At 55.0% G+C, this 16,937-nt stretch overlaps 1 protein-coding gene across 6 annotated transcripts in view; it reads right to left on the bottom strand.

Moving 5' to 3' along the window:
- Window positions 1–654: 654 nt before the first annotated feature.
- KATNIP (katanin interacting protein) overlaps window positions 655–16,937 on the bottom strand; it is a 32,794-nt gene continuing 16,511 nt past the window's right edge. For 5 of the 6 annotated variants that reach the window (XM_081889062.1, XM_081889063.1, XM_081889064.1 and 2 more), the window contains exons 14-27: window positions 14,066–14,885; window positions 11,172–11,912; window positions 10,221–10,429; window positions 9,789–9,864; window positions 9,290–9,467; window positions 8,220–8,385; window positions 7,810–7,967; window positions 7,649–7,713; window positions 7,220–7,330; window positions 6,498–6,637; window positions 5,428–5,529; window positions 3,635–3,795; window positions 1,981–2,069; window positions 655–1,523 (exon numbers count right to left, since the gene is read on the bottom strand). In XM_081889062.1, coding sequence (XP_081745188.1) covers window positions 1,465–1,523; window positions 1,981–2,069; window positions 3,635–3,795; window positions 5,428–5,529; window positions 6,498–6,637; window positions 7,220–7,330; window positions 7,649–7,713; window positions 7,810–7,967; window positions 8,220–8,385; window positions 9,290–9,467; window positions 9,789–9,864; window positions 10,221–10,429; window positions 11,172–11,912; window positions 14,066–14,885 — 3,075 coding nt within the window. In that variant the 3' untranslated portion in view covers window positions 655–1,464. The remainder of the gene's footprint in view (window positions 1,524–1,980; window positions 2,070–3,634; window positions 3,796–5,427; window positions 5,530–6,497; window positions 6,638–7,219; window positions 7,331–7,648; window positions 7,714–7,809; window positions 7,968–8,219; window positions 8,386–9,289; window positions 9,468–9,788; window positions 9,865–10,220; window positions 10,430–11,171; window positions 11,913–14,065; window positions 14,886–16,937) is intronic. The other variant, XM_081889067.1, reaches the window with a different exon arrangement.

The following is a 16,937-nucleotide window of genomic DNA, read 5'->3' as shown; positions in this document are numbered from 1 at the left end:
TTCATTTCCCCCAATGCTGCCTGCGGGGGGGGGGGGAGGAAGGCGGGGGGCCAGCGCTGCTCCATGCTTGCCTCCGCTGCTGAGAGGGGTCTTGTGCTCCCCCCCCCAGGGAGATGAGGGGAAGGCAGCCCTGCTTCTCTTCCTCTTGTTGGAAGGGGCTGGAAGGATGGGAAGTGGGGCAGATCCCCACAAGGAGGACGTACTAGGAAACGAGGCTCCTTTTCATCTAGCCCAGACCCCCCCTGGGCAAAATTGGCCACCAGGGCAGCTGAGCCCTTTAGAGGCTCCTCCTTCCTCCAGGAAGGCTGCCCTCCCGCCTTGGCCAGGCTCTGTGCCCCCTCCCATTGGCACTGCAGGAGACAGAGGGAGCTACTTGAAGAACCGGCTGCAAAAAGTTGCCACGGCCCCACGATGGAGGGTTGGGTCCCTCAGGAGGCTGCCCAGTTATCTTTGCTTTCCAGCTCCCCCACAGTCTCTCCCCACCCCATAACAGACCCCTAGGACCTGTCCTCACAAAACAGGAGGGGGAACGGCTTCTGTTTGTCGCCATGTGAGTGGACAGAGCCAGCCCCCCACCTCTGCCCCCTTCCACCATCCAAGCCCACCGCCCAGCTTGCTTCAAACAACCCCACAGACTCCACCAGAAAGCCAGGCTCATAAGGCAACCATGTAATAACAAAACAGCATCGCAGGAAGGAGGGCGAGGGGAGGGGAGAGGATCCGTGGCCCCAAAGAGGAACAGATGGAGGCAACCTGATCTGTGACATGGTGAATTGTGCCGCTGAGCCCCCTTAGCTCCAGGGACACCCCCCCTGTCTGGCTGGGGAGGGGGCCAAGGGGGCTGCAGCTCCTGGCCAGCCCAGCGTTAGAAAGAGGGGGCTGCATAGCAGCTTTCTGACCTCTTGAGCTTCTTGCCGCTATGGATTGGCACTCTCTCCTCCTGGGCCCAATTTGGGGGGCTGAGGTCCCCGCTCCGCCTCCTTTTCCAGAGAGCTTGGGAAGCCGGGAAGCCTGGGAGTGGGGGGCAGAAGGCATTGCTCTGACCACTTCGCCCCCTGTGTCCTACCTGTGGCAGGACGGACTGCAAGGGTCAGAAGCAGCGCAGAGGATCTGGGTGGGGGGAGAGGGGTCCCCTTGGCTGCCAGCTGCCCCCTCCTTCACACTGGTCATTCACTCCCCCCCCCCCGGCACCTGAATTGGGGCCTGTGGCAGCTCCTCTGCCTGGGAGCCCCCGGGAGCCTTGGCCAGGCCTCTCTCTGCAGCAGTCGCCCAGCCAAAGCCTCTCCTGGCTGAAGCACACAGGGGCTTCAGGGAATAGATTTAATGCAGCTGCAGCTGAGAACAGCAGTCCTGGGGGTTTTGGCCCTGAGGAGGCGAGGCGGTGCCCCCTCTCTGTGGGGCGGTGGGGGGGAGCAGCAGCCCAAGGCTAGCCGCGTGAGAGGCCGGCTCCATGTCTTCCTCGCGTCACTGCCTCATCCTCCGCAGCAATCCTTTGTCCTGGATGCAGGTTTTAGGGCGAAGTGCTGGGAGAGGGAGAAGGGGAGAGAGAGGGCTTTCAGATGCGACGCTGCCTCTGCAGGCAAGGAGACCTCGAGGGCCTCAGCCGACCAATCTGGACCAGAGGGGGCCAGCCAGCCAGCAACCTTTTTTCTGCAGAAACAGCCCTCTGGGGGCTGCTTTGTTGGGGCCCATGTGCTGCTTAAGAGCCCCCCCATTGAGAAGCAGCACCTGCCTTTCCCCAGAGATCTGGGCTGAGAGCCTGAAGGGCCCTCTCCCTGTGCAGGGATCCGCTCAAGGGGAGCAGCAATCTCAGCCCTCCCCTAAAAAGGCTGAGCAGCCCCAGCAGAGCAGCTCCCACCCCCCAGGAAGGGAGGGCAGCCGAGGCCAGGGGAGCGCCTGGGGAGCGTGGCCTCTGGCTCCCTGGAAAGACCCCCCCCGGGCTGCCCCCCTCCTCCGAGGAGCCCCAGACGAGGAGCCCACCTGGGTCTGCAGGCACCTGCTTCTTCTTCGAATAGGAAATGATCTGGTTTTCATTCATCATCCGCACGTCCTGGTCTTCTATGTAATTGCTGTCAGACCGAGAGGAAAAGGAGGAGAAAGAGAGGAGTGGGCTTCTGAAGGTCAGCTCCCAGAAACCGCAGGAGGGGAGAGTTGCGAGTGTGCTTGTGGGCTTCTAGTTGGCATGGGGAGACAGAATGGGGTGCTGGACTAGCTGTGTCCCCCCCCCCGGCCTGATCTAGCAGGCTCTTCTGAAGTTCTGAAGTTCTAGGGGCTCCCCTAGAAGTCCAGCAGCTGAGTGGGGGGCAGGTGTAGTGAATCTGCCCGTTGGCCACCTTTCAGCCGCGGATCAGGGGGATGGGCCGCCTTCTTTACTAAAAGGTAGCTGCAGAAGGAACCAGAGAGAGAGAGAGAGAGAGAGAGAGAGAGAGAGAGAGAGAGAGAGAGAGAGAGAGAGAGAGAGAGAGAGAGAGAGAGACATCCCAGCAACTTGCTACGTAGTAAAGAAAAAGCAAGCACACACCTCATTTGGCCCCTGCTCTAAGAAGTATGTGGGGAGCTTCCTGATCTCTCTTTTGCCGCTGTTGGCCAGAGAAGAGGAGAGGCCCTTCTCTGTCCTTCTCTGCCCTCCCTACCCCACCCCACCCTGATCATCCCAGGAAGTGCAAAGCTGGTGCGGGTGGAGAAAGGGAAAGAGCGGAAGGTGCAAGCAAGGGAAGGCAAGACCTCTCTTTCCCGGCCCCTGCCCCCCCAGCCAGTTCTGGGAGGATGCTGTGTGGGCTCTTAGTCCCCCAGGTCCCCCCTGCCCTGCCCTGCCCTGCCCTAGAGATCACATGCAGAGATGCCCCTCTGTTTGCCAGCAGCCCCCCTTCTCCTCTTGTGCCTCCGCACGTGCACAGACACCGGCCTTGGGTAATTCTGATCGAGGACCCAGAACATGATTTGGGGCTGGTGGAAGGGGCGCCGCTGTGGTCGGGCACAAGCCCGCTTCCAGAGACAGATGGCTTTGGGGGCCCTCCCTCTCGCTGCCGCTGGCCACGGCTTTCGACAGCCTTTCCGCTCCTGCACCAGAGGATTATCTGGCCCCAGAGATGCTCAGTGAGAAACCCTCTCCAGAACATGCTTGTCAAATTAGATTATTCCTTGTTGTTTGCTTTCATCTGGCCTTTATGTCAGAGGGTTTTGCTTTCTTATTATATCCGCCCAGAGAGAAATCCCTCGACTGCAGCCCTGCTGAGCTTTTAGGCAGGAAGGAAGTGGATCAGAACAGTGAGTTAACCAGAGGGTGGCAAAGGCGGCAGGGGGGACGAGACAGTTCCCTGGAGACAAAGCGCTGACTCTTTCACAGGCAAGAAGCCACTGATTGTGGGTCCTTTCAAGCCTTTGGGGTGTGGAACTAGTCGAAAACCAAGGCGATGACAGCTGTTGCTCAAAGATGGAGAGACGGGTCCTTTCTCAGGGGTCCATGTGTGGGACCCGTGAAGAGAGATGGGGCTGCTGCCACCCCTGAGAAAGGTGCCCTCAGACCCAAAGGGGAGCTGTTTCAAGGTGCCCAAGTGAAGGTGCCTGACTGACTTGGGCGCAAAGCTGGCCAAGAGCTTTCCATGCCAGGCGCTACGCAGGCAGGCTGGCTTACCTGATGACGGAGCTCTTCTCCTGACGGCAGATCTTCTCGTTGTCCGTGAAGAGAACGGTGTGATGGGGGACGACGGGGTCACAGGTCGGGAGGATGCCGTGGGCCAGGTGGCTCACCATGTCCAGAATCCCGTTATAGACAAGCAGGTCATCAACAAGGAGCTGGGCAGGAAGAGGAGGAGTGGGAGAAGGAAAGAGCCCAGTCTGACAAGTGGGAAAGACTGAAGGGTCCCCCCTATCTGCTCCCACATCACCACCTGAGGGTCAAGGTCCCAGGTGGCCTGAAGGAGGGGCTTCCAGGGCAGGGAGATGAGCAGGGAGATGAGCACCCAGCCCCAAGGCCTGGCCTGCCAGCCAGCAACAGGCTGAGCCTCAAACCCAGCTCCACGCTGAACTCCGCTGCCTCTTACAGGGCAGTTTCCAAGTAATCCTAGTCTCAGAGAAGGCCGAGCTTTTTGCTCAGGAGCCCCTGAGCAGACAGGCCTGGAGTTCAGTCCCTGGCAGCCTCTCTGGTGAGGGGAGAGACCCTCGCCTGCCTGAGGGTCCTGAAGAGCTGCGACCAAGCACAGGAGACCAGGCTTCCTCCACTTGCTAAATTCTCCCAAAGCTGTGGGGCTTCAACTCCCATCATCCCAACCAGCAAGGGGGAAAGGGAGCTGCAGTTCAGGACTCTCCTTCCTTGGGTGCTTTAAGAAGCACCTGTCACGAGTGCTTTAGGTGTGATACCTGCATTGCAGGGGGTGGGGCTAGATGACCCTCAGGCTCCCTCCCAACCCTACAAATCTATGAGTCTATGAACTGTGGGAGGGCACCAAGTTGGGGATGGGCTGCAGCAGTCCGTGTCTGTGAGCGGCAAGACCAAAAGTCTGAATCTCTGCAGAAGGACAGCTCCACCAGCTCACAGGAGGAGAGCTTCCCCTCCCCAAAAATAAACACATTAATTATGTCCCATCCATCCAACAACTTGGCAAGCCATAATCTCATAAGATAAATGAAAACAGCCTAAAAACAGAAGCAGCTTTAGAAGGTTCTAAGGCTCATTCTGCAAGGAGGTTCTGCCATGGGAGACCCTTCTGCCCAGCAATGCCAAGGCTGGCCGGAGAGGGTCAGTTTGAACCAGTTGGGGGACATAATAAATAATAAATTTTTATTCACACCCCGCCGTTCCTGGTTCAGAAAACCGGGCTCAGGGCAGCTAACAACAAATTTAAAACACTTAATTGTAATACAATATAGAAGCAGCATAAAATACAATATAAAAACATGAAAAACAATAAAATTCAAAGTTCAAAAATCAGGGGAAATCCATCCAATAAGCATTAGATAATCCCCAGGGCTACCTGGCTGAATTAGTCCTACTTGGGCCAGTGAGGAGGCCAGGGGAGAATTAGCTGTGGGGTCCCAGAGCCCAGAGCGGGTAATCTTCATAAAAGGGGAGGGGGAGGGAAGAGAAGGGAAATAAAAGATCAGGCAGAATTCAAATTAAAGGCCAGGTGGAATAGCTCTGTCTTACAGGCCCTGTGGAAAGGTTAAATCCTGCAGGGCCCTGGTCTCATGGGACAGAGCATTCCACCAGGTCGGAGCCATCACTGAGAAGGCCCTGGCCGTGGTGGAGGATAGTCTGACTTCCTTAGGGCCCGGGACCTCTAAACTATGGTTATTCATGGACCTCAAGGTCCTTTGTGGGACAGACCAGGAGAGGCGGTCCCGAAAATACATGGTGGTAATGGGACACAAGGCCCTCAAAGAGACAAGAAGAGGGTTCATAAGCTGCTCTGGGGCGCCATCACTTACTCCAAATTCTTTGACTCCTCTCTGGGGAGTTTTTGCATAATTCCACAGCTTAATCATGGAGACTGTCGTAGGCGAGTCAAAGATGACATAGACGCGATTCACCTGCCGCCATAGGAAGCAACAACACAGAGGTGCAAATTAGACAGAATTCATGTAACCAACATGAAGAAAGACACAGGGCCAATATATTTCTTGCTCATCCAGGAAACCAAATTCCGGATAATTTGTAAAGAATAAAAGGATTTGTGAGATGCCTGCATAACCTCTTCTTAGCATCCTGTTGTGAGAGACAGAAAGAGTTGCCAAGCCCAAAGCTCGCGGCTCCATCACAACTGGGGCTGGGCAATAGATCATCCAAAACTGGTTTTAAGTCCATATCATGATATTGGTTTCATAATTTTTGACCTGGCAATATATTGTGAATCTTGGCATGTGTGTGTGTGTGCTATGCAACAATCACCATGTAGGGAAAACTGTGAAGCCAGCCCAGGCGTCTCTTGAGTCCTGCAGCCCCTGTTAACTTTGCTCTTGCCTCCTCCTTCAGGGGCAGCGAATCCCCAGAGCAGGTGCTGCCAAAAATCACAATGCAGGAAAAACTGTGAAGACAGCCAGGGCCTCTACATAGCTCCCTCCTTATTTTTCAGACATTCTGTGATATATCAGTATAATCGCAATGTTTAGCTGGTTTTCACAATGTTGAAAAGCAGAAATCGCCCAGCAGTAACTCCCTGGCCAGCTCCTCCTCTTGGAGGGTGGGGTCCTTTAGCGGGTCACTCTCTGCAGGCTCTTTCCTGGCACCCCTGCCTGCTTCTTGGCACAGGTGGGAAGGCTGACCCCCTATTCTGACTTCTGGAGAATCAGCTTTGCCGGCAGCGACAGAGATCCTTTGCTGCTAAACTCAGGATGCAGGGGACAGCCTGAGGCTGAGCTCCCACTCCAGGGCTTTGAGCTATGAAGACGGCTGCTGATTACTTTAGAAAGGGCTTGCGGAGGTATGTGCCTGGCTGCACGAGGCATTACACGGCACTGATGTGAAAGGAGCCCGGGCAGAAGATGCAAAGGAGGCCTACCAAGCCAGGGAGAATGGGCGCAAGCCATGTGTGCCTCCCGTCGGTCGTGTCGTTCACGCCATCGATGAGCTTGTCTGGCGTTCGGACGTCTCCGCAGACACCTTCCAATATGTTGACGCTGTCTGGGAAAGCCGCAATGTCTGAAGGGCGCTTTGTCAAGCACAACGTCCGAGCTGTCTGCTGCGCAAACGTGTTACAAGCCGGCCTCCCCAGGAAAAGGCACAGGCTGCCCACCAGATCTTAACCTTGCTCCCTTGGATGAGAGCCCCACCCAGTGCAAGCGAGATTCAATGCCAGGCTGCTACTTCAGGAAAGCTTCTTTCCACAAGGGAGCAAACGTGGCCAAAATGAGGACTGCCAGCTGCTGCCACCCAGAAGGAGGTCAGCCAAATCCTGCCCAGAGGGCCATCACTGGTCATTTGAGAAACTTGCCCCCCCCCCGCCCACCCTCAACTGGAATTAAATTAGGACATATTGCACCTCTGGCCAATATTGGTGGAGGCCCCGTTCTGGTCCTGAGTTGAAGAAGTGGGGCAGATCAGGCAGGGGAGTAGGGGGAGAGCTGCTTGCACAAAACTCCCATTTGCACATGCTCAGCTCCTCATGACTCTAATTCCAGCTGAATTCCCGCCTCCATCCCCCCCCCAGAAGGTGTTTCATTTGTGGGGGCTCCTCTAGAGTGCAGCTTTTGCCAGATTCCAGCTGTTCCTTGAAAAGGATACTGTTCTCACTGAGGAAAATCTTCTCTCCGCGTTCATTATACAGCTGTAGCCCATTCAAACCGATGTAATACGGATCACCCCAACTTGTAAGAAGCTGGAACTGGAAAATGACTGACGGAGGACGTTGAGGAAATATTGTAAATGTTTGCATTCCATCTCTTGGGCCTTGGCCTCACACAGCAGGGGACAAAGAAAACACAGAACATAGTTCAAACGGCAAAATACAAAACGATACACCACAAAACAGTACAGATGGTGATGATGATTAAAGGAATGCAAACATGCCTGGTTTTGTTTCAAAAGAAATCCCAAGGCCGTTTATGCCGTGCCAGGGTCCCCCTCCCACACCAGTCAAACCAGTTCCCAGGGCCTGGAGGCAGAGGGCCAGGCAGGGCCCGGGGGCCACGCAGGCCGGACAGAGAAGGATACAGCCGCAGGGCATCAGGGGAGCCTCATAGTCCATGCTGGCTTGTTCTGCCTTCACCGCTTCCGTTCTGCCCAAAGATAAGCACATAAGTCAGGGACCGGAGGGCACCAGACTTCCTAAATGCACAGTAGGCGCAGAGCCCCAGAGGGCACCCCTCTCTCACCGTTCGCAGGCTGGCATGACTGGGGGACCCTTCAGGTAGTCCACAAAGAGGATTTCTTGAGCAAAGTCAAAGTGGCAGTTGCCGGGTCCTTTGCGAATGAGGAAGCCTCCTGGAGGGGAGATGCAGCAGCCGTCCAGGGAGACGTGGACCACCTTTGCCTGCGGAAAAGAAAAAGCAGGGAAAGCAGTCAGGAGCCGGGGCCCCCGGCCTTCCTGGCTCCTGCGGAGGAGGCTGCCTGGCCAGGGCAAGGAGTGTGAGGAGGGGGGTGGGAAGGCCCCCCTTTGCCCACAGGATGCTCTCAAGGTGCCCAGGGTGACCACTGGCCCACAGAGCACCTCCTTCTGCTGCATGTGGCCACATCCAGGGGAAGCGTGGTGCATACTGGGAGCTTGCCCAGGACTTCCGCTCACCCCTCTGTAAGTGTCCTCGGGAGATTTATTATAGTTCCAGATGCGAAGCCCAGCAACGCTCTCCGCCCGCGTGAAATGGATGGTGACCACGTGAGCTTCTCCGGGGCTGAACGGAATGAGCCACATGTGCTCATCTTCCATAGTAATGTTGATCCCATCAATTAATCTGGGAGAAGGGGGGAAAGTTGAGAGAAAGAGGTACAATATTTTGAGTAAGTGTCAAGTCGCTGAGAGTGGCTGGGACAACCCAGTTAGATGGGCAGGGTACAAATAATACTAATACTAATAATATAAGAAGAAATCATCATCTTTCTTACTTCATTTACGAGGAAGACAGAGGACTGCTCTGCATAAAAATGTTAGGGGGGGGGAGGAACCCAAAATGGCGATGGCAGAGAGAAGCTCGCTCCGGAGTGTTCTTCTTATTTTTGGCAAATCTCTCGAGTCTGATTTTTGCCCAAATTTCAGTTTCAATTTGGCCAGCTTCACTTGCCATCTGTTGGCTCCTAAGCATGCTATAATTACAATTGAAAACACACCACACACCCTCCTCCCGGTGGTGGCTTGTTTTTCCCCAATTTGCAAACTCACAAGAGTTGGCTGAGCTTTTCGGCCTTTGAAAAGGGTGTCTGCTATTCCTGGGCCACAGAGGAGGCCCACGGCACCTCTCCTGTCCCCAGGAAGACCACAAGTGTCCAGCCGCCGCCACAAAAAGGCCTTCCTTACCGCACAAGGATCAGAACCAGCCTCTCACCATCAACCCAGAATTCACTTCGGGAGTCCCTTGCACGGTTACACTTTGCAGCCCTGCCCCAGTCTCAAGACCCACCAGCTCTGTTGCTCAGCCTGAGCCAGGAATGTTTTAAATAATGCGCCCAAGGCCCAGTGCAGTCTTCTGCAGCAGGCTTCCCGCCTCCAGCCCTGCCAGAGAGGCTTCCTTAGGGAAAGCCATGTGTCCATGACACTTCTCTTGGACCCCAGGAGCCCCTCCCAGAAGCACCCCACAGAGGAAGAGACAGTGACCCACATCCGTTTTCTCTCCTGTCCTGGCAGCCTGCAGAGATACTCACTTATCTAAGGTCCTGCAGTCATCTGTGTACTCTGCAAGTTCGTTCAGGTCCTGCGGAGAGGCAGAGAGCTGATCCAGAGAAAGGGGGAGGGCTTGGCCCTCCTTTCCTACCACTTCCAGCCCTGTCAGTCCAAGGTAGTGAGCGTCTCCCCAAGAAGCGGTGAAATTCAGCAGAAGGCCTAAACAAAGGCAAACAGGCAGTGAGCCACCAGGAGAAAGGTCTGTAAAGAGGAGGCCCGGAGTTGGAGCTGCTGCAGCTACAGCAACTGCCAGGGCCACATATGCACAACCCTAAATAAAGGGACCAGGGGCATTGATGGTCTGCTTGAGGTGCCTCCTGGGAGAAGGAAAGCTGAGGACAGAGGGCACTGAAAGCCACCCCCAGAGTGAGGAGGGGGGTAAGCCAGAGGCGAGGCTGGGGACAAAGGGACACCATTCTGCGGAGCATGGCAGCAAACATGGTGGAACCGTTGAGAGAAGGTAGCAGGAGTCAGACTTACACTTCCCAGTATAGACACCTGGTTCCTTGGTCACCATCTCAGGGACAGAATCTGGCACAGCCGTCTGCATCCAGCCCTAAAACGGAAACAGGCTTGAGCAATGCTTATTGTTCTCTAGTGTTCAACAGAAGCAAAGGCCGCCTGTTCCCCTATGGCAGGAGCTCTTTGGGGAGGAACTTGCAGGGCACAGACCCACCACATCCTGGCCCATGTCCCCTCTTTCTCTGCAGCACAGGAGGCCAGTTTTTCCAGCCCCCTCCCCATGAGGGGTGCCAAGAACCAGAGAAGAAAGCTCCTTCCCAGCCAAAGTTCCCTGCTTGGGTTAGAGATCAGTTTCTGACGCATTCAGTTTATCGCCTGAATTTTATCTTCTAGACCGAGCCTCTGCACCACCTTCCCCCCAGCCAGCCTTTTCACGACAGGCAACTTTACCTGTCTGTCTTCCGTCCGTGAGCCCGCCTGCGTGAAGGGTCTCTCGTCCCCCTCCCCATCCGCAGTTCTCGGCCTCTTCAGCTCTTCCTCGTACCTCAGGCTGCAGGCGCCTTCTGCCTCCTCGTCGTAGGACTCGTCGTAACAGAAGATGGCCTCCAGGATGTCGTCGTCCGTGGTGAACAGGATGGTGTCTCCAAACTGCTCTGGAGCTGAAACATTGTCAACTCTATGGTGACGACACAACTCAAGTCAGCAGCCCAAGCGCTAAAACCGCCCCCCCTCCTCCTGCAAGCCAACAGGAAGGTCACAGACACTGCTCCCTGCCCCTCCAGCCCCACAACATCCAGCCCAGGAGAGGCCGTAGTGGCGCTTCATACTGGTTCCTGTGCCGGGACTGCACACCCTGGGGCACCCCCTGAAAAGAAGTACTGCTTCTGAGGCTGGTGATGGGTTTGGGGCTGTTTAAACCCTCAGCAAGAAACAAAAGCAAAGGGACAAAAGGATATGAGAGGTGAGATCTGGCTGGGGCACCTCTCCAGAAGGGCAGAAGGGCTGAGCACAGGCATGAACAGCCTGCTTTCAAGTTATTGCTATTATTTATTAGATTTATATACCTCTCCTTCATCCAAAGATCTCATGGTGGTTCACAACATGAAATTCAGGATAAAATCATACCAAAATAAATCAGTTTCCAAAAGGGGGGTGGGGCAGGGGAAACTCTGGCCTTGTCCCCCCCCCCTCATCTCTCCTTTGCCCTGCATTCGGGAGAAGGGCACGCAGCCTGGCCTTCCCTTCCCCTGCCCTCTCTCTTCCCAGCGCATCCCTTCCTGCTCCAAGGCAAGTATCAGCTGAGGGAAGGGGCTGGGCGGGTGAGCAGGACTGGGAGCCAGCTCCTCTTGCTTTCTCTGCCAGGCACCATTAGAAGCAGAAACTTAAAGGCCTCCCCCGCACCTCCAGCCAGGGTCCCAGAAGCCTTGGCAATCTCCCCTCTGAAGATGCACTGCTCGTCCAGCAGCATGGTGACGTCCTTTGCGCCCCGGAAGGAGTGGATGCGAGACTTGTTGTAATTCCAGATGCGGATCATGGCCACCTCGCACGCCTTGGCGAATTCCAGGAAGATGCAGTGGGATTTCCCAGGGGTGAAGGGAGCCAGCCAGAGGTGCATGTCGTCCTGAGTCCGGTTCACCCCGTCCAGCAGATTGCTGGCCACTCGCGGATCTTGGCCATAGGAGGGCAAGATGTTGATATCGGGGGGGTTGGCTGTGATTTTGGCAATCTGGATGGGCTCCCCTTTGGAGCTGAAGAGCTCCAGCCCGTTAAGGCCCACGTAGTGCCTGTCCCCCCAGGTGGAGCGGATGTCGATTCTCAAGCGCTGCCCAAAAGGCAGGACTGGGATTTGGAAGTCGCCCCCGTCCTCCAGGTCCAAGCAGCCCTCCCCTTCCTGGCGCCTGGGCAGCCCCTGCCCGCTCTCCTTCGCCCGCAGCTTCTGGTCTCCTTGCCGGCTGATTTTCTGCTGGTGGAGAAACTCGTCAAAAATGTCCCCTTGGAAGTCCATGTTGGAGATTCGGCCGTGGTGCAAGTGGTTGAACTTCAGCAGAGAGTTCCAGGACTCCTGCAGAACTTGCTCCTGGGAACTGCCCCACTTTCCCCGGGAAGGCCGTGTGGCGTTGCCCTTCATCAGCAGAGCCTCACCTGGAAGGAGGGAGAAACAAGAGCGCCTCTGGTGCCTGCTTGGCTTGGCTGAACCCTCCTGCAGAGGCAGCGAGGGGGGTGCCCCAAAGCCCAGCAAGAGGATCTAGCAGCACAGTCCTGCTGCGGAAGAGCCCCGTGGAAAGGTCTGCCTCTGTGCTCACACACCCTTAGATGAGGGAGACCCCAAAGGAGAGGGTGGCTCTGAGCCAGACGGAGCTGGACTCCTACAACTAAGACTCTCCAAAGCGTTTGGAAACCAGGTATCAAAATGGAGTAACGGTTCTCAAGCTTGAGCTTCATGGCCAGTAAGCTGTACAGCTTAAATCAGGGGAACCTATCATCTGTCCTCTAGATGGAGCTGGAAGGCAGCTCCCGCTGTAGGAACGCAGGAACCTGCCTTACGCTGAGCCAGGCCCATCCAGCTGAAAACTGGGCCCTTGGACTGGCTGGGGCTCTGCAGAATGTCAGGTGGGAGTTTTCTCCCATTCTGGCCTCAAGGTGCTGCTGGAGTGTTTCTGCACATGATGTGTGTGTTCTTTCACCAACTACAATCCCTCCCTGACCACTGTGCATGCTGGCTGCTGGGAGATGGGCTCCAGTCACACCTGGAGGGCTACAGGCTCTCTACCCCAGAGGTGTCACTTTTTACAACATTTACACCATCCCTGGGAAGAAGAGTCCGCGTGTGACTCGGCTCAAGCCAAGACGTCCCTGACGCATGACACAGTTGGCACACGGCTTTGTTGTGAAATGAGGTTTTAAGAGATGTAGCAAAAAGGCAGGAAATCCAATAATGTAAGCTTTACATGCCACTGATACAAGCCAGGCAGAGACGTCAATTTGTTTTCGTATGGCCACATCCCCACATCTGCTGACGGGATGTGCCCAGGACCTGTGGGTCTCAATTCCTTACAAGAGAACAGAATCTTATTAAAAGATCTGTTTCAGATAAAATACATCCCTGAACAAAACAATTAGGATTTAAGCAGAGAAAATCAAGCGGTGGGGGCAGGTTTAAGACCTCCGGTTACAAATTGCTCTTACATACTTCACAGACTGCTGCTCCCTCCTGAGAAATGCTACAGCTCCATGTGACTCAGAGCTGAGCCCCATCCTGCAAGCTCCCCAGCAAGCAGGATATAGAAAGGGCTGCTTCTTAGAAGACGAAAGGACAGCCCATGGCAGGAGACGAACTCCTGAAGTTAGGAAAAGAAGGAAGGCAGGCAGTTTGAGCACCTGGCCTGGGGAAACCAACCTGGCCCTGAACAAACACAGGCAGCGAAGAGATGAAGCTCTCTCTGCACCTGAGCTCTTTTCTTCTGTGATGCTCCAGAGCTCTAGCAATGAACAACTGCATATATGTTTTCTCAGAGGCAAGTCCCCCCTCCATGCTCAGTAGATCTTACTCCCAAGTAAACGTGTACAGTTTATACTGCAGCTTTAGTGGCTGAGCATCTTTCTACCGCCCCCTTGCCCCCCCGAAGAAGTGCTATTTAGTCTAGCAACAAAGGCACCAGCTCCCAGTGAGACCCCCCCTAGGGGCAGCCCAGAACAGCCAGGTGGGGCTGCCCACTGAGTAGACAGAGCTTCAAGCTCAGGGGAGGGGAGCAAGAGCATCACAGCGTGGCCAACCAGAGCCCAGAACCACCCAGGCGAGGGAGGCCCATCCACCCCCAGCCCCAGGATCCATGGCGGCATTCCATGCCTGGCAGAGCACCTCCGAGAAGCAGCACTCCTGCAGCAACTTCTCCATCCACCGCAGTTGCCCAGCTGAAAGGGTCCGAATAGTCCCCAGCTCCACCAGGAAGACGGTGTGCGGGCTCTCTAGGCCGGCAGTTAGCGAGGGCAGCTGAAGGGTGGGGAAATTGCGAGGGGAGGGGGATTTCCTTCAGCTGCCAAGGGAGGCACTTCCCACAACTGCCACTTCCACCTCCACTGCTCGCTGTGTGATTATCAACAGCCTCTCCTTCAAGGCATCCCAAGGAGACTGTGCGGGTCAGTTGTGCCCAAGGAAGAAGTTGTGGATGGGGGCACCACCCCACACTTCCCCTTTGTGGCCAGCAGGCAAGGGCTCGCTGTCTAAGAAGGTCCCCCAGAAAGCCAGATGACCCAACCGGACACCTAAGGGAAGCTGGCTGGGGATCAGTTCTTACCTATGTCCGGTGGAGCTTCCTCCTTGAAGATGGCATGGCCAAACTCTTCCCTTCCGTGGCTTCGCCCGGGAAGCAGCAGGTCGGCCGCATAGTTGCACTTGCTGGGCAGGGGACTCAGGAAGTCCAAGCCACTGGCCGACTCTTTCCTGGTGCCTGCCAGCAGCTTCCCCTCCACAGATTCAAGGTGGGATCTCTCTAGATCATCTAGGCAGGGGTGGGGGCTCCTGTCGCTTGATCCTAGGCAGCCCCTCCCAATGGTCTCGGCGGACAGCTGGGCTCGCTGCGATTCAAGCCAGGGGAATGGGTTTTGCTTAGGTGAGCAGACCCGGCTCTTTTCTTTGGCCTCGGAAGCACGCAGGATGCAGGGCAGTTCTACGCCAGGCAGCTGAGACAGTTTCCTTCCAGAGAGTTTTTCCATTTGTTCACTCAGAGAAAGGTCGTCGTCGGAATGAGCGGGCTCCATGGTCTCTGGCGAGAGGGGGCTATGGACATTCCCCCTGGAAAGTGAGTCAGGTGCTTCTTGGAGATCTTGCTTCAACTTAACCAGGCCAAGAGAGCTGTCCTTTTCCTCGGAGCAATTTTCCCCCAAGGGAGGCTTCAGATTCAATAGCCCCCTGCCTGGCTCGTGGCTCCAGTCTGCCGCGCCCCAGCCCCTTCCTTCCCTCCCCTTCCCAGGAACGGAGCGACTTTCTGGGAGCTCAATGGTGGTGCAGCTGCTGCCATCGGCACCCTCGTTTCCACAGCCCTTTTGCAGTTCACCAGCAAATACAAGGTTTCCATCCACATAGACAATGATGTTTCTTGCTCCAATGTCAAGATCCTGAAAACACACAGAAAAACAAAAGGAGGACCTGGGTCTGGGAGCCAAACAAAAGTCAGTGGTTTTCATTTCATGCCTTCCCAAAGGAGCCCAATTCATAAGATGTGAAGAGAGACAGTCAGCAGCAAGCTAAAACCATATGCGATGCACTTCAGCTCTGACACATGTGAAGGGGTGCCAGTATCTTCCTCACAATTAAACCTGTAGGTGTTGAGGAATTGGTTGTGTTCAGGCATAACACTAAACCATGGTTTAGTGCATGGGTGGGCAAACAAAGGCCCAGGGCCGGATCCAGCCCAATTGCCTTCTCAATCTGGCCCGCAGACGGTCCAGGAATCAGCGTGTTTTTACATGAGTAGAATGTGTCCTTTAATTTAAAATGCACCTCTGGGTTATTTGTGGGACATAGGAATTTGTTTATTCCCCACCCCCCAAACATAGTCTGGCCCCCTCACAAGGTCTGAGGGACAGTGGAGCAGCCCCCTGCTGAAAAAGTTTGCTGACCCCGGTTTATTGTTACAAGAGCGAGCCTGTGCCAGCCTCAGAGTCATGTGCTCCCACCAGGTGGGGCTCTGAGGAAGGAAGATGGAGTTCCTTTTCCACTTTAGATTAGCTGCAGTTTAGCGTGTTGCTCAAGCCATAAACTGTGGTTAAGCTAAAGCTTATGGATAGAAGTTGGTTTGCTTTAATACATCAAGGTCAGCCCCAGTGTCTGGGTTCAGATAACACACTAAACGGCTGTTAGTGTAAAAGGCAAGCAAAAGCTCTGAACTCCTCCAGGTGCCACGTCAGAAGTGCAGAGGGAGAATGAGAGCACAAAGTTGCTGCGCCTTGTTCTTGTGATGCTAAAACACAATTCGGTGCAGGGATGATGGGCCACCCAGTGCCCTCTTGATGTTGCTGCATTCCAAATGTCATCAGCCCCAGCTGGCGTGGCCGACAGAGGAGGACTATGGCAAGGTCAGATTTATTTATACGGTCAAAGGCCCATCAAGGGTGATGGAGGTTGCAGGTCAACACCATCTAGAGGGCCACAGATCCCTTGCATGCAGTTTAGTGTTGCCCTGGGATAAGACCAATACCTGCTCATGCCTTGAGGCTGGTTTTCTGAAGCTTCTGTGCTTCTCTCCATTTCCTTAAACCAGGGATGGCCAACCTGTGACTGCTCAGATGTGGTTGGAGTCTTAGTTCCCATCATTCCCAGCCAGTGAAGCCAACGGTCAGGAATGATGGGAGTTGGGTCCATGAACACCTGGAGGACCACAGGTGAGCCATCCCTGCTAACCTTCATAATTGCTCCATTTTGGCTTGGACAATTTTTCTTCCCGCCAGAGCCTGGACTTAAGGACCTGTTCTCAAGCCCCTGGAGTTACACCAGGCAAGCACCTGACCCCCAAGAAGACCTGCAAGCAAAGTGCCCTCCTGCCACCTATTTCCCAGGGGAAAGGGGGGCTGCTTCTGTTCTGCTTTAAAAGCTGTATGAGGCCTCCCTCTTTGCTCTCGGCTTCCCCATTTCCCTTCTATTTGTGCTGCCATATGAGTACTGCCTCTCTGACAGCACAGATGAGAATGAGTCATGGAGGATAAGGCTTAGCTCATCTATAATCCAGAATAGAAAATCCTCTTTCGCTCAGTACGTGGAGCCATTCTGAACAAATCATCCCAGCAGGCTCTCTGAGCAATTCTCACAGCAAATTTCCAGAACCATGAAGCGGTTGCCATCTGCTGTGGGGAGTGGCTTTGGCCGTGCACCACATTTGCCAGCAGCCTTGCAAACGGAGGCTTAGTGTACAACCAAAGACCAGCTGGATCGTCAAGGTTTAGGGAAAAAATATTGAGTATGAGAAGAAACTGAATGGGGCAAAAAGGCTGCAAAAGCGGCCCATTGAGGACTCAGCCTGTGGAGAGATCACAGAACGATGTCTGCCTATTGGGGGAGGGAAAGGAAAACCATGTGCCTAAGAAATGGAGTGTCCTGAGAGGAGGCAGGGCAGGCAGGCTAGAACCCTGATCAGGAGCACCACTTCATACTGCAACTGTTTGTTGCAGGCT

Source organism: Podarcis melisellensis, assembly GCF_964234715.1.
Source record: "Podarcis melisellensis genome assembly, chromosome: 14".
NCBI classification, from domain to species: Eukaryota; Metazoa; Chordata; class Lepidosauria; order Squamata; family Lacertidae; genus Podarcis; species Podarcis melisellensis.
Note: the sequence above shows the minus strand (reverse complement) of the source record. Positions and strands in the feature narration are given on the sequence as shown.